Here is a 16,380-nt window from a genome sequence, read left to right on the forward strand (position 1 = left end):
CCGTGTAAAACGACTAGTTTCAATTATATTAACAGTTCTGTACGGGTGCGAAACATGGTCTCTCACTCAGAGGGAGGAACACAGATTGCAGGTGTTTGAGAATCGGGTGTTGAGGAGGAAATTTGGGCCTAAGAGGGAAGACGATGGGGCGTGGAGAAAACTGCATAATGACGAGCTTAAAAATCTGTACTCCTCCCCCAGTATTGTCAGGGTGATTAAGTCGAGAAGAATGAGATGGGCGGGGCATGTAGCACGCATGTATGGGACAAGAGGTGTGCACCGGTTATTGGTCGGGAAGCCTGAGGGGAAGAGACCCCTGGGGAGACCTAGACATAGATGGGAGGATAATCTCAGGCGGGATCTATGGGAGATAGGAGTTGAAGGAGACTGGATTTTGTTGGCCCAGGACAGGGTCCGGTGGAGGGCTTTGGTTAATTCGGTGATGAACCTTCGGGTTCGGTAAGCCATCTGGTTGGTTGGGTCCACTATTTGGGAAGCCTGAGGGGAAGAGACCGCTGGGGAGACCTAGACGTAGATGGAGGATAATATTAAGCGGGATCTATGGGAGATAGGAGTTGAAGGAGACTGGATTTTGTTGGTGCAGGACAGGGTCCGGTGGAGGGCTTTCGTTAATTCGGTGATGAACCTTCGGGTTCGGTAAGCCATCTGGTTGGTTGGGTCCACTATTTGGGAAGCCTGAGGGGAAGAGACCGCTGGGGAGACCTAGACGTAGATGGAGGATAATATTAAGCGGGATCTATGGGAGATAGGAGTTGAAGGAGACTGGATTTTGTTGGTGCAGGACAGGGTCCGGTGGAGGGCTTTCGTTAATTCGGTGATGAACCTTCGGGTTCGGTAAGCCATCTAGTTAGTTAGTTAGTTCTAAAATTAATTGCGAACTTATTATGACTTGTTGATAATTTATTCAATTGTACCCGGGTTTATAGTTCCCTTTAAGTCTGTCGCAATGCGAGTCGAATGATTTGAATGTATCCCGGGACTTCCCGATGGTTGTCGGACTGACAACAATGGTAACCTAGCAACGAGTCTGACAAGCCAAGCGTCTTCAGCTTTACGTTTACACACGAGGACGCCTCTGATCCAGTAATTGCTGGAGGCAGATAGTTGTGAATTCATGCGTTAACTACTCGTAGAACGGATCCATGTAAGGAAAGCAAACACACGACGAGCGCGTGGCGCCAAGCACGTCACTGCCGACGATTGTGTTTTGTCTGTCTCACTTCCGGTAAGGCGTTCTCCCTGTGCCTATTATTTATTAACTTGAATGCGAAGGACGAGATGGGCTAGACATGTAGCACGGCTCAAGAAATTATGAAGAACGTCGAATGTCTCTGTTGAAAGCCTGGGGGGGGGACTTGGTGACGAAAGTTGGAGGATAACACGAAAATTAATTGCATGGCTCTAAACCGAATGCGACTAAAATGGCGGTCCATTCTGAACGCAGTGGTGAATCATCGGATTAAGGAAATACAAGAAGTTAATTGATCACCTGAATAACTATCAAGAAAGATCTTGTAAGATGAGATTTGTAAATTTGTGAAATTGTGTCTTGTTACGAATTGTTCTTGAAAGAGTGGAACTTTGAAATGCCGAATGAAAGACTTCTTTGTGAACGAAGATTTCCGTCTTCTGGGTTGTTGCGCCGTGTAGTCTGGTCGATGTTAACCAACGTTTCGGAGGTCATACTGCCTCCGTCATCAGGGCGATGAATGCGGGGTCTTGTACACTAAACGATTCCCGGAATGACTACTTTGAGTTTTCCCGTCATTATTTACGGGAAGTTTGCCGTTTCCTCAGAATACCGCGAGTAACGATGACTTTTTCCCTCTTGCAGCTACAACATCATGTTCATGATACTGACGTACTTCCTGCCCATCTCGTCGATGAGCTACACGTACGTCCGGGTGGGGCTGGAACTCTGGGGCAGCCAGAGCATCGGCGAGTGCACCCAGCGTCAGCTCGACAACATCAAATCCAAGAGACGGGTGAGTGCGCGCCTCCGGAGGACTGCCTTGTCTTAACCTCTCTTATTTCGGGAATCATTTCATTCACAGTAAAAAAGCAAAGCTACGCGCCATGTAGGCGCTTGGGAGGAGAGGCGATATAGCTCCTACTCATTCTTGACCTCGGCGCTAGATGGGGTGAGTGGTCAGCATCACGCCCCGACCGAGCTTTACCCCCGGGAAAGGACCCTCTGCCCCCGACGGGGATCGAACCCCGATCGTCTATTCCATTTCATACACATATTAGCTTATTTGTGGTACGAGATCAATGTCTCTTCAATCCTCCGGAGTTCTTCTTTGTCTTTTAAACAAGTTCGCGTTGTTCCTTGCTCGTCTCATTCGGTGTTCCAGTCATAAATGAGCGCGCTCTGTGAACCCACTGAGGTTTGAGGAACGAAAACTGGTCTCATTCGTAAAGAAGATTCTTATTTATTTCGCTTCGTCTCGCCTCCAGGAAACTCAGCGTTTGTTCGTGACTTGACAATCCTGGATCATGTTGCGAACTTATAATTTGATTTAAAATAACGGAAGCGAGAATCCTGATGCAACTCGAAAAATAAAATGTTCGTCTGGGCAGAGTAGACATCGAGGCGGGTTGTAGCGCCGTGCAGTCTGGTAGAAGTTTACAGACGTTTCAGAGGTCGTTTCTGTCTCCATCGTCAGGGCTACGAATACTGAAACGTCAGTAAAGTTCTACGAGGCTTACTCACCGTCGTGATAATCTCATACCTTACGTAGTGCGTTTAGTTTTGTGGGGTGATAATCTGACTAGATAGTTAAGCAACTATCAAGTTAAATGACTGCTTAACTAGTCTCTACCCAGAACCAAGGTCCCCTTCATGTAACCGATGTCCCTAAGATCCACTTTAATTTTATTACGAAACTTTCCTGTGTTTTCGTCTTCTGCTAACTAAGGACCTCTCTTCGGGGCGGACTGAGTTATCAAATATTATTTAAGCGATCTTCAGCTGCCAAGGGTTGAACTCCAGATGAAGTTTCAGTCGGTGATGAGCTCGACACAGTGCCACGTGGTTTTCTTCGCAGCACGTTTTTCCCGGTCCGATATCGAAATTTGTGTTTGCACAACTGAGTGGGTCGTATAGAATAACGGAAGCATCGGAAGGTCCGTGTGTCGTGACTAGAATGCAAGAGCAACCAGGCAGCGTTTAAACAGAACGTAATAGTTGCTACCAGATGTTTGTCGTCCAGCATCGAATCAAACTGTTCTGTACTTTTATTTTTTTATTTTAACGAGTCACTACAGGACATGATATTTTGTATTCGGGTTGCGAATATGTGTCACTGCTTCCATCATCAGGACGATGATAGTGGGATTATCGCCCTGATGATGGAGGCAGATAGCACCTCTGAAGCATCTACCAAACTGCAAGGCTTGACATTTCTGAAGACAGTAATTTTAAAGCAGGAACGCCTTTGTACAATCGTGGCATTGATTTTGTAAACACAGTTTCTTTAAGGCGGAACGTAACTGAGTATTCTTTCTTGGGGCGGAGGGGGCAGTATTTATCGTGCACTCTAGGACGGGCACTGCCCCAACCGGACTCTACAGACTGGAAATGTTATTCTCTCAAGAAGGCAGTGGAGTTACGCGTGACATCTGCTGATTAAATGCAGTTCCGTACCGCAAAGAAAACACCACAAGTTGTTAACGCTGTTTAAAAAGTAATCTCTGTTTAAACTGAGAATAATACTAATATAAAATGAAGCGTTCCTGATTTTAAGACAGGTGGTATATATGCTTACCACTAAGCTTTAAAGGGTTAACATTTCGACCTATCTCAGTTCGGAAGTTTGGGTAAATGAATTTCATAATTTTTATATGAAAACAAAACTTGTTTGAACCTGTAGGAACTTAGTCTGATACAGTGATTATTAACTTGACTAATGAACTGTACGGAGCTGGGTTACTGAGGAAGAACTCGACCTTTTGTAGAACCCGAAACTTCACTCATGATCTGAGCCACTTCCTTCCTTCCGTGTCCAGATATTCGTAAAAGAAGCGACCCTTCCACCCTCGTCCCAACTGGAGCTTAATTAACGAGTTTGCGTGCGTTTGTGCAGGTGGTGAAGATGATGATTGTCGTCGTGCTGATTTTCGCCGTGTGCTGGTTCCCGTTTCACATGTACTTCATCCTGACGTCATTCCTGCCTCAGATCACCAACACCAAGTACGTCCAGGAGGTGTACCTGGCGATCTACTGGCTCGCGATGTCCAACTCCATGTACAACCCCATCATCTACTGCTGGATGAACTCGCGGTGAGTTCTCTGAATGTGACGTCAGTAGTGTGGTATCTTTTGCTTAATTAGCCTAGCAACAGCGGATCTCTGCCTGCAATGTCCTTAATAAAGGAACATGTTTAGAAAACGTGTTCTATCCAACGCGATGTTCGCTTTTCTGCTTCCTGTTAGTAAGGGAATGTCCAGGTCTAGTGGAGTCTCGTTTTCCAGAAGATTATACACGATACGAGTCCCATGAAATATAATTAATTACAACGTCGAAACCTTTTTATATCAGCGAATTTTGGTACGTCCTGTAAATTCGGTCGGAACGCGGTTACGCGATGTATGCGAGCTTCCGGTCTTCTGTGCTGGGGTCGTGCAGATTTGCGTGGCCGCGTTAACGTCGCGATACGACGTGTTTAATGCAAACTTGCGGGGAGAAGTGTTTTGTCAGATCGTTACGAGCTATTTGTGTTGCGTTGTCTGCCCATCGTAAAACATGACCCCTCATCCATAACAGCGCGCATAAGCGATGCGTCTCCTGAGACCAGTGACGGGCGTCGCTTCCCCGAGGACAACCAGAAATTGTATTCTGCACGAACTATTAATAATAATTAACATTTTCAGCAGATTTATTGCTGTTGGAGCCTAACAAGTAGACAAATGACACCGTTGAAAACAACGGTTCAAGTATCATTAATACACCGTCAAATAATAAGAACCAGTACATGTTTCGACCTGCTACTGCCATCTTCAAGTGGTTAAATGTACTGCTCTTATTGAATCATTAATTAAACAGCACGTACTCCGAGGTCTTTGTGAGCACTCCCCGTGCGAGCTACATGCTCTACCCATCTGAACCTACTTTAATGTCTGGTGGAGTGTAAATTATGAAGTTTCTTATTATGCACTTTTCTCTAGTTTGTCGCGTCGGCCCTCTTAGCCCCAGAAATGCTCCCTGTTCTGAAATGCCCTCTATCGGCGTTCTTCCAAAGTTTCACGCCCTTGAAAAAGCAAAACATTAAATGAATTTGCATTTTGTAAATTCTCGTTTCAGCCTCCTGTCGATTAGTGCGACTATCGATACCACTAGATTCGATACATTGTGTATCAAAACGTAATGACGTCGAGTGGGGGACGCTAATTGACTGTGAGTTTTAAAGCGCCCTGTTTATATTTGTTTCCCTTAACGCGAGTGAGGTATGGAATAATGAAGTGTGATGGAAATGTAAACACGATTGTGTCGAATTGCGTACGGACTGAGACGAGGACGAATGAAACACACGACTCGCTGTTCGCGCACGCCACTTGTTGCAGCCTGCCCTCTGCATGTCATACAAGGTACCAACACAACTTCGCATTTATCGTCGTACTAGTTCGTGTTTGTCGTAAATGGATTCACTGTCGCCCTGTGGTTCGACTCGGCGTGTCCACTCCCAGTTCGGTCTACAGGTAATTTAATGATGATAAGCCTCCACAGTTTTCTATCGTGACGTAATCGAGGCAAAAGTTATTTTAAGGACGGAGGAGATTGCTCGTAATTTGCCAGAAATTTTGGATTTTTTTAAATCTTGAACTTTGAGATGGGCAGAACATGTAGAGAGCACGAGATACACATAAAATATATCCGAATTTTATTGAGAATATCTCAAGTGGATAGAATTTGAGGCTCCAAAACGTTGACTGATTGATTAGTACGCTATTAAATGACGCTGTTTCGAATTGCTGAGATAATGGAAGTGACGTATGTCGGATATTGATGTGAAATGAATTTGACGGACCTAAAGTTTAAAGTTGAATGTGACTAATTTTTACGGTGGTTACCAACGTCTCGTAGGGACGTACCGTCCCTATCTTCAGGGCATAGTCAGTCATACAGCACAATCCATGAAAATTATTTTAATCAGACTTAACTCGTACGCTAATAAGTAATAATTCAAACGCAAGGAACTCGAGTTTTGGTTCATCAGGCCTTAACCCTGCTCTTGTTCGTGTAGAATGAAAATCAGTTCGCAGTTCCGGGAGCCAAGTCTCTGAGTCGTTTTATGTTCTACATATTAATGTCGAATTGTTCGCATTCTTTCATAAATTGAAACATCGCGTGTCAAATGACCCATTAGTCTGCCATTAAAAGGCTTTTTGTCAAAAAGGTAGAGCGGCCCGGTCTACTTTCTGCTCTAATTGCTCGCGTCAGGTTCAATAAACGTTTTTTTTTAAATAATAAAACCAAGCAGTTTGCAACACTGCCGTCTCCAGGCCTTTTATGTAATCACTCTCGTGCTTCGGTAGACATGTCTAGCGTTAAACACTTTTTGTCGTAGTAATTTTAATTTAACGATGAAAACGCAATGTTTCATGCACGAAAGGACGTTTCAGGAGGTGCCATTTCAGGCTTCTTTTCCTTGAACGGATGTTCTTATAGAGTGTCCAAACGGGGGATATTAATGTTTTCAATCGGACGCAGTTCCGACGCGTGGAGCCATAAAGGCTTCGTTTTTTTTACTCAGCAGTGATGAGAATCTGCCCACATTTGCGTACCGGTGTTGATTGAAAGTGGCTGCTCCGTCCGCTTTAACTCAGTGTGGACGCCTCCCCCCCAGACAACTGCTTGGCTGGCTTTGTACACCCCAGAGTTGTAAGGAAATAATCGCAACTCCCGTACCGAGATTTGAACCCAAGCGCATTTATTGCCAGTCAGAGCCACTCCAGGCATCGACCAGTTTTTGTATTTATTTCGAAGCTCGGTGCTTAAGGGACGGCATTGTTTAGTTTTAAATTGTGGGCTCTTGTAGTCTGGTAGGAGTTAGCTGATGTTTCAGAGGTGTTTTCTGACGCCATCTTCAGGGCGACAACCCGGAAGATACGTATCGTCATACTCGCCCCCGTGAGACTCTGAGATCTCGCATTATCTTACTTTCTTGTCATGTGTGTGTGATCGCAACTGAGTTCCTGTTTATTACAGTTTCAGCGTTGGAGTTCGAAATTGGATTATGAGTTATGCTGATGTCACGAATTCTTGATTCCCCGGGCAAAGTGGAAATTCCGCACAGAAACGCAGCAGTTTGGTTGCCAGAACGTAACGAACATGCGAACCGTCACTTTACCCCAGGGCGTCAGGATTGTTTGTGGTGTCTGATCTGTTTGAAGACTTTGTTTGCTCTGTAACTTGGTGGACGCAAGGAACAAATGTGCCGGTGAGAGGGAAATTGCGCTGACTGACGAAATAGCCAGCGGGAGCTGCTGACTGCGTGTTCAGCAACGTACAAAACGTTTATCCCCGCATAATGGGATAAAAAAAGTTGGTATTACACACATTGGCATTTTACACGGAATAAATGCGTGTTAGAACGGGGTTCTACCTGTTACTTGTCACCGGGGGTAATCGTTCAGTGTCAAGGCAATTAATTTGTTGTCGGTCGTCAATCAGCTGATGTCCCTTGACACATTTAATCAAGGTTCCATTGTGAAGTGTCGGGATATCTGTGTTCGCCGTAGTCATGCGGCAACTTCTCCGACACCAGAGTGTTGCGTGTAGTGGGACGTATTCTTTGCAGGCGCGCAGACAAGTTGTTTATAACTTTGGATCGGTCTATGGCTGCAAGACTGGGGAATATACTGATTACGTTATGTAATACGTAGCGTGTTCTCAGGTTTTACTAACAGTATTAAATCATTATCTTTGTTTCTTTTTCTCCCTTTGTCGACCTGACTTTTTATGAAGCGTTTCCGGGCTCTGTTTTTACGAACTTTTTGTACTTCGCGTCCAATTTCCTTTCAGATCCCCAAGTCCTCCTTTTACGGGTACATTCTGTTATTTTTTTTTGTAGTGTTCTGTGTGACGACAGGTCCATATGAACAGGATCCTTCCATCCTTTTCTCGGACTGGGGCCTGTTCATATACGTTCTTGGCAGATGATCCAGAAGTGGTTTGCCATTGCCTTCTTCTGTGTGTGAATGGAGTAATTGTTGGGATGCCACGGAGGAAAACTCCGTGTTGCCTAGACCACGGCCTTGCCCAACACAAGTTATAAATTCGGGCACCGCCGGGAGTCGAACCCGAGACCCCCAGGATTACAAGGCCAGCGTTCTAACCGCTAGACCACCTCATCTTATTATTATTTAGTGTTCTGTGTGACGACAGGTCCATATGAACAGGATCCTTCCATCCTCTTCTCGGATTGGGACCTGTTCATATACGTTCTTGGCAGAGATGATCAGAAGTGGTTTGCCATTGCCTTCTTCTGTGTGTGAATGGAGTAATTGTTGGGATGCCACGGAGAAACCGGGGAAGCCCCCGGAGGAAAACTCCGTGATGCCTAGACCACGGCCTTGCCCAACACAAGTTATAAATTTGAGCACCACCGGGAATTGAACCCGGGACCCCAGGCTTACAAGGCTAGTGTTCTGACCGCTAGACCACATTGTACATTGTACATTCTGTACAATGTGCAAATTGATTTTCTGTGCTGAACCTCTCAGTTTTGTACAGACCTACAGAAGAGACTGCTCATAGTACAGATTTTAAAACTAAATGACGTCACTGTTCAGACGTCAAGACTCCTGATTCGTGTTCAGAAGATCCTGAGTTCGACCGTGTAAGTGGTGGTTTTCAACAGTGCATCCGAGCAGATGCTGCGATATCGCATTGAAATAAGCCACGGCCGATTTCTTTCGCATCGTCTCGTGTTCGTCATTCGTAGTTTTCCTATAATTCTAAGATAAATAACGCGTGGATTTAGGAGAGCTTTGTTAAACGAACAGAACAGTCGGGCGATTAGTTTTGGGTATCAAATTCGCGGTTTTCGATACCCCTATCTATCGCATTATGAATTCTTGCGAAGACCACGTAAAGGCGGTTTGAAATGTGATATTTGTTTGCTGATGCAAAGTCAACAGTTCCCCTCGGAGTCGACAGAGTGCATTACAGGAGCTGCCCATTGTGTTGACTTATTTTCAGAGCAAGGGAGTGTCTCGCGGTCGCCAGTCCAGCCCGTGCATATGCGTCTAAATTGAGAGTGACGTGCAGCGCCGGGGTGGGCATGGCGCAGATTGTGATGTGGGTTGAGACAATGCAAATGCATAGACTAGCTGATAACATTGTCGTCGGCCATTGATATATGAAATGAATATTGATTTGCGTGTTATTCGACGAGGTTGTTTATACAGCAAAGGTCATTTCATTGTATGTAACGTTGAGAATTTTGTTGCGAACAAATTATGGCCTTGGAACAACTTGGTGACGTAAGATAATAACGTGGCGTTGCTCTGTTAGTGGCGACGGTGGTTTTACGAAGGCTGGAGGAAGCATGGAATTTCGCGTCTCGTCGTAGACCGCCCAAGTCACTTGACTCAACCCAAGTTGCGTGCAAGAAGGAACCTTGGCGCTCTCATGTCTGAGTCGCTGACTTCCTGCTTCTCGACGAAATTAGTTATCAGCTGTTAAGTTTCAGTTATTTGAAGTCTTGACTTTTATTGGATATATTGTGGGTAGCAAGTCTGGATTCGGAGATCAGATATCTGATCGAGGTCTGTCGTACTTTTCTTCAGGCCCTCTGAGCAAATTTTTGAAGGTCCGATCGATTCCTTCCAAATCCCTTTTAATTCAGGATTCACAATTCACCTTACATTCAGCACGAGATGGACGAGCGGGCGCTGCCTGGGAACCTTTCTCGTGTCTCACAGGGTGAACAAGCCACCGGATGCCTCAGAAACGAAAATATTCCGGTCGATGCTTTCGTGCTCCGTTAAACGTCTGCTCGTTCTTACGGAGGAAATGGCCCCGACGTAGGAGGAAAGAACTTTCCTGAATTTAACGTAACTCGTAACACGGCTGGTATAAAATGTAAGTAATGACGCGACCATGTTCTGTGGCCGCGAGTTTCGATGAACGAAGTTGTGTAATTTTAAGGAAATCCAAATAGGAAATGCGCAAACTAAGACGAGGGATTCTGTAGGGAGGGCACAAGTCACGGAAGATAAGAGAGAGTCGTAAAGTCGTGGGATTAAGGCAGGAAAGAAGTCATCACCCGTTGAATTTAAACGGACGTAATAAATGTGTTCAGTGCACGTTTCCCCGTGACGGGTGACGGGGCGCACTCCACGGAGATGTGTTCATGTTGCTCCTCTGGGTTCTGATGCCGTGGGTAGATACCGACGTTTCGGCGAGACGCAATCTTTTCATCTTCAGGGCTTCAACTCCTGGCACACTCTGTCTCAACTTGCCAATTTCACTGGGCGAAGAAAAGTGTTATGAACTTTCTTTTTATTTAATTTTCGGTATTTCCAAAATCCTCCAGACTACGTCATGGCCCCCACAGTTTGTCGTAACTTGATTTTTAAGAGGTTCCGCTGCGAAACTCAGCCGAAAGTCCGGATATCCTAGGTCGGGTTTTTTTCGTTTTCAGAAAAAAATGTCCAGACAGTTCGAACCTTATAAGTAGCCAAGCGATTATCTTCACCCACTCCTGCAAAATTTTAACTCATAAATAATTTTCCGTTCACGAAATAATCGTGAATTCCTTCGTCCGCTGATGCTGTGTTCAGTGAAAACGTCTACGAGCACATCGTCGCAAGAGCTACCTAGTGGCCAAATGTAAATAACTTGTGAGATTATTGCCGGGTTCGGTGGTGCAGTCGACATTTCACACTACTAACACAGAGTCTTTCTGTTCAGTTTTAAACGGAGTAGAGAGCCGTCACTTAGCGCTCCGGCTGCTTTTACCGTCGGGAATTATCCCTCTTCCCCTCTGCATCCGCCCCTGGTCCCTGCCAGAAAGCGAACAACCCGCTCAGTCGTTTCATGCGCCGTGTATTGCTACAGAATGTTCATTAAATAACTGTCTGAGCGACTATCAGCTCATCAGTAAGGCTTCTTCTCCGTGTGAAAGCTATGACGCGTAAGATCTCGCTTTGTTTCAGGTTCCGACGCGGCTTCAAGCAGGTTTTCTCGTGTTGTCCCTGCATCCATCTGGCCCCAGAGACGCTGTCACGCCGTGAGGTGGTAACCAGCCGCTACAGCTGTTCCGGGTCCCCGGAAGCGCAGTGCCGGATCATAAGGAACGGTAAGATTACGCACAAGGGACGCGCCTCTCGGAGCTGCCAGCGATACGGCTTATTAATTATACCGGGTGTCGCAAGAGTTCTCCTAAAACCTTTGGACTGAAACTTAATGAAAGTGAATGGATATTAATTAAGTTGACTCTTTTTTTCTCGTGGTTATGAAACAGCTCGGCGTTGGACTCGGTCACTCAGCATGAACCATTACGCCCACAAAAGTGACGGACGGTGTTTAAAGAATGTTAACCACAACAACTGTTCGTCTTGTTATGTATTCGCTGTTAGAGAACAGCAGACTCCCTGGTACATAACATGTAAAATTTTCCAAGAATAACGTAAACATGTTCAGCAGTTCACGAAGAATACATCTCGAGTTTCATCATCGTCTTCATAGTTTTATGAAATTTGTCGTAGCAAAATCCGTGGGCCTGGACGTACCTCAAGCAGGTTACTGTAATACCGGCGGCCCGGAGATTTCGTATTCCGAAAAAGTTTTCTCAACCCAAAATATTTACGTATTTCTTGTTTTCACTGCCATCAACAAGTTCCTGACGCAAATCACACGGAGGCATTGAATAAGCCATATCCGATGATGAACTTGCCCCCTAAGCCGAAACTTCATTGTGACTGGGGCCGTAGTCATGGAAACTTTCGATTTCTTTGACTAGTTTAAGGGAAATATCATATTATAAGGAAATTTGATAGCAAAGGCCTCTGACGTCGAGCTCTTGATGTCAGACGTGTGGAAACACTGCAAATTATACGTGCAGGAGAGGGGGGGAGCCCCTTTGAATGTGTGTGAGCGTATCTCTCGAAACGATCTTTCTGATGAGCGTAACTGCTACAAGGAATGAAGGGAGGATTTGAGCTGGAGTCAAGTGGAGTTTCTGGATGCGCTGGTTCGTGAGTTATTCAGCGACATTCAGTCATCTGCCGCGAATTAAGGTGAGTGGGCTGAGCACGACCGTGCCAGGCGTCTTTTAATTTTTATTTTTATTTTAATTCTGAAAGGATTCTGAAACGAAAGGCGTTCAATTCGGCTGCTTCAAGACTTTTCTGTACGCGCCAGGAAAAGAAACCTCTTCAGTCGGTCGTTATTTTTACCATGTGAAGGAAATTGGAAAAATGCTTTAATATTTTTGAGACGGGTCGCGGCCACAACCCGTGGAAACCCAAACTTTCTGTAAGATTCGAAGTTCCAGCGGCGGTGGGAATATAGAACTTGATTTTCTGGGTAAATCTGTAGGTAGATAGATAGCAATGTTTCGGAGGTAAATACTGCCCCCCTCTTCAGGGCTTATGAATGTCGTGAAGGAATGGTTATACAGGATATCGGGAAGGAGGCATTTTCGGTGTATTTAAAGGCGTTTTCAGGGAATTAACATGGATGTACCGAGTAAAACCACGCATTGCACTGGTAGAGATTGTAGTCAGATACGTCATCGCTCTGTTTTAATGCGCGTGAACCTGGATTGGCGCCAAGAAACTGGAAGACGTGACCCAGGCCAACAGACACGTTGTTCATCTGCGTTTGAGATAAACACAACCTCCATTTATCACACTCGTCAATGTGTTGACGTCTCCGTTGGTCCAGGATCAAAACAGTGGCACGTACATCGAAAGACGACGTGCGAGGGCGCGTGGCACTTGCGACGTTCTTCCGCCCGATCTTAATGCCCTCATTTCACTTGCAAATTGAGACGCCACTGCGGTCTAATCTGTGGGCTGAAGAACTTCGAGTGCACCGACTGCGATCTCTCGCTCGCCCGTCACACCGGAAGTTAATCGGACTGTATTATATTTACAGAAGAAAGAAAAAGGAAGGATTTGTATAGAAATTTTAATTTAACAGACATGAACTGATAAAAGTATTTCTGTGATGTACAGTCTTGTGAAGAATTAACGGAAACTAAGACGTAGGTCCGTAAAAATGATTTATTTAAATCGTTAACAGCGAGTTATTGGTTGTAGTTCCGGAGATAACGAAGCTATAACTTAAACATATTTTAATTACTATGTTGTAATTGTAAATTATCAGAAAATAATTTTTATGGTGGTAGGTAACGTGTAAGTTTGTAATGACGGGATGTCACATTGAAATCATTTCCCCGTTGGCGTGGTGCATTTTAGGGGTTCAGAGGGTTGCGTCGTGTAGGTTTTTAACTCAAGTCTGTGTCAACATAAAAATTTAAATTTTTTATTAATTAATGGGTCGTCACGCCGAAGACTTCGATCGTCAGTTAACTTATCGATAAATATTGCCTTAACAAGTAGCGTGATGTGATTAGGCAGCTTTCTGAGGCCTTGTCTCACTGCCCAACTAATTAATGGACAGCTGGTATTTGTACCGCCACAAGGTTTCTAACAGGTCTGTGAAATGATAATACGTATAGAAGCCTCGTTGTGTTTTATTGTGAAATGAATTGTGTGAATAATGAGGGGTCCAGATGGCGTGTCGCACGTCTAACATCATCAAGCAGATGGTTATTTATCAGCATTCGACGCCCGAAAGCCGAAGGTAGACCGTGAACTCCGACCTAGAAAAATCTAAGGACAAGAACCATACGACATTGACAGAATTCAAATACTAAAAGACAGAGAAAAGAATTTTTTTTAGTGTCTTTCGTTTTTGAGTCATAACACAGAGTGGTTGGCACTCTCGCTTACGTCTTCGGGAGGTCCCGGGTTCATATGTCGCCCATCCTGAATGAGGCTAATTTTATTTTTCTCGGTCCATCCAGTCAAATGACTGGGTTAGCACCCACAATTAGGCCAAAATTGTTTCCTTCCGTATCTCTGCCTCTTCATTAAACGTCAGTTCATTCGTCAGAGCTAGCAACGGCTAGTCTGAGCTACTGAAAAATCGTGGTTAAATAAACTACAAAGAAATTAAATTTGTGTTTCACGTTTTACTTTTTGCATTGTGATTTTTTCCGTGGGTCTGTGTCCCATTCGAATCAGCGGTCACCGAAAAAACCGAACTTAAAAATTTTACTTCTAAATTCAGCCATTTTTAAAAGGAAATTTCGTCACGTGCAATGTGTTTTACGTTCTAAGACTCAGGACTGTTATGTGCATGTTTTTGGTTTTATTATCAGAAGCAATGTTCTGAAATGTGCCCCCTTTCCAGACTCATATTTCGAACTGATGCTATTACCGTCGATGGAACGCACGCACCCCGTGTTGTACGCCAGGTTGCGGTCTCGAGGAAGGAAACCCTTTGCGTAGAGGCGGGCGATTGGACTTTAGAGCTTCAGAGAACTTCACGGTGGGCACTTTCTGCCATGTTGCAAAGTAGAAGGTAAAGCTTTCGCCGCGGAGGCAAAGCTCCACGCATTCTGAACCTCGGAGAGACAGATCAGCTCTAACTCCAGCGGAGTCTGGGGCAGGCGGGCCCCCGAACACTGGCGAGGGGGAATACCTCAGTGTCATATCCGGGAATCAAACCCAGATATGCCTTCCCGTAGCACGTTACAGCTTCTAAAGTAGGATACATAAGTAATGTTCTTAGAATAAGCCATAGACAGCGGATACTGAGCAGAAAGATACTTCAGACAGGAACCACCGATTCTGCTGAAACACGTCTGATATGCAATGGTTGAAATTGCCCTTACCACATTTTACAAACCATAACCGCGTCCCTCGTAAAAGTTATGTGTCCCTGTTATTTTGTAACTGATACCGTTCGAAAATAAAAAATTAACAAACTCCATCCACCTGTATCAATGATTTTTTAATATTATCCTGTATATTTAATTCGTATATCTTATGATTTGTAATAATTATGAGTTTACTGATTGTTTAATTTTAACTTTTCCATGCACTGTTTCTGTTGTTTGTCTGGGCTGTGACGTCATGTAGTTTTGTAGGCGTCTCAGGGGAATGTATCGGTTTCTGCTCTGGAAATGGAGATGACACGTTCCTCCAAGACGTTTGTGGCCAACTACATGACTGCACAAGCCACGAGGCTTGTCTTGCATTGTGTTTCATTCTTGTAGGTTCGATGCGCTTTCCACTGCAGATGGGCGTTGGTGACCCGACCACAGCCACGACGAACTGCCCGACGTCCGACGCGAACTACTCCACCTTCCGGAGCAAGAGATGGCGCTCCAATGGCCATGACGGAGAAGCGACAGGGGGACGTGGGGTCTCCTGACATCCGGAGATTGTCGGGTCCTCGAGGGGACGCAGCAACAGGGTTCAGACCTGGATATGAAGTCATTAAATGAGGAGCGTGTCTGTTTGTTCGTGACTTCCTCACAGTCAGTTGTTTAAGATAACTTATCTGACGTTTACGGTGTCTTGAGATGTTTCTTGGACTCGCCGAAACACGGTTCGAGAAGTGAAACAGCGTTCTTCCATTTTGCGTTATAAACTCATAACGGAGATTCAGGGAGATCTGCGTTTCAACGTTGAAGTAACCCAACAAGAGTTTGAAGAAAGTCTGCTAAGAGCGTCGTTGAATAATTTTTCACGATATGTAAGATAACGAATTGCATATTACGAGTGATAATTGTTCATTTGTCGTGAGAATTTTCCCACAGAGCACTCATTAAAACTTTTCCCAAGTTTTTTGATACAAGTTTACTCGTAACGTACGTTCGGTCTGGAGATAAGAGCGGGATTTGAAATCTGCAGTTTCTCAATCCAGACCTTAGCCAAAAAAAAATCCAACATGAAATAAAACAGAAAGAATATTTGACTAAAACTGAGGGACCATGTCCACTGCGTCTGTTTCAGATGTCGTCAGAAAATTCTGGTATTGCAATTTCCCATCTGTCAAGTGAAAATAATTTACCTGGACGAGAGATTTTGTGAATTCCAAATGAGTTAGAGGACGTTTATCTTAAAGGATCGTTGACCTTGAGGGATGTTGCGCGTTGTCATTCCGCTGAAGACAGACGCACATTAAAGAAGAAATTTTGTGGTAATCTGTTGATAACAGAACACGAGAAATCTGCTTCCAGGTTTGAAGGAAGTTAATAGATCAAAAAGAATTGATGATAATGATGATTTTTCAAAAGCTGATTAGACTTCAGGTTCTCACAGAGGCGAAA

The 16,380-nt window shown here is 44.7% G+C and overlaps 1 protein-coding gene across 4 annotated transcripts in view; it reads left to right on the top strand.

The window, feature by feature from the left end:
- The window catches only part of LOC110827809 (tachykinin-like peptides receptor 99D), a 140,275-nt gene extending 124,183 nt beyond the window's left edge, over positions 1-16,092 (top strand). For 2 of the 4 annotated variants that reach the window (XM_087359044.1, XM_087359045.1), the window contains exons 6-9: positions 1,856-2,006; positions 4,107-4,303; positions 11,186-11,328; positions 15,322-16,092. In XM_087359044.1, the coding sequence (XP_087215170.1) occupies positions 1,856-2,006; positions 4,107-4,303; positions 11,186-11,328; positions 15,322-15,479 (649 nt within the window). In that variant the 3' untranslated portion in view covers positions 15,480-16,092. Of the gene's footprint in view, positions 1-1,855; positions 2,007-4,106; positions 4,304-11,185; positions 11,329-14,453; positions 14,625-15,321 lie in introns of all 4 variants that reach the window. The other 2 variants (XR_015537957.1, XM_087359046.1) reach the window with 2 other exon arrangements.
- Positions 16,093-16,380: the final 288 nt, after the last annotated feature.

The sequence above is a fragment of the Zootermopsis nevadensis genome, unplaced genomic scaffold, assembly GCF_977971745.1.
Source record: "Zootermopsis nevadensis isolate Lab colony 2312 unplaced genomic scaffold, Znev_1.0 Znev_ptg000030l, whole genome shotgun sequence".
NCBI lineage: Eukaryota > Metazoa > Arthropoda > Insecta > Blattodea > Termopsidae > Zootermopsis > Zootermopsis nevadensis.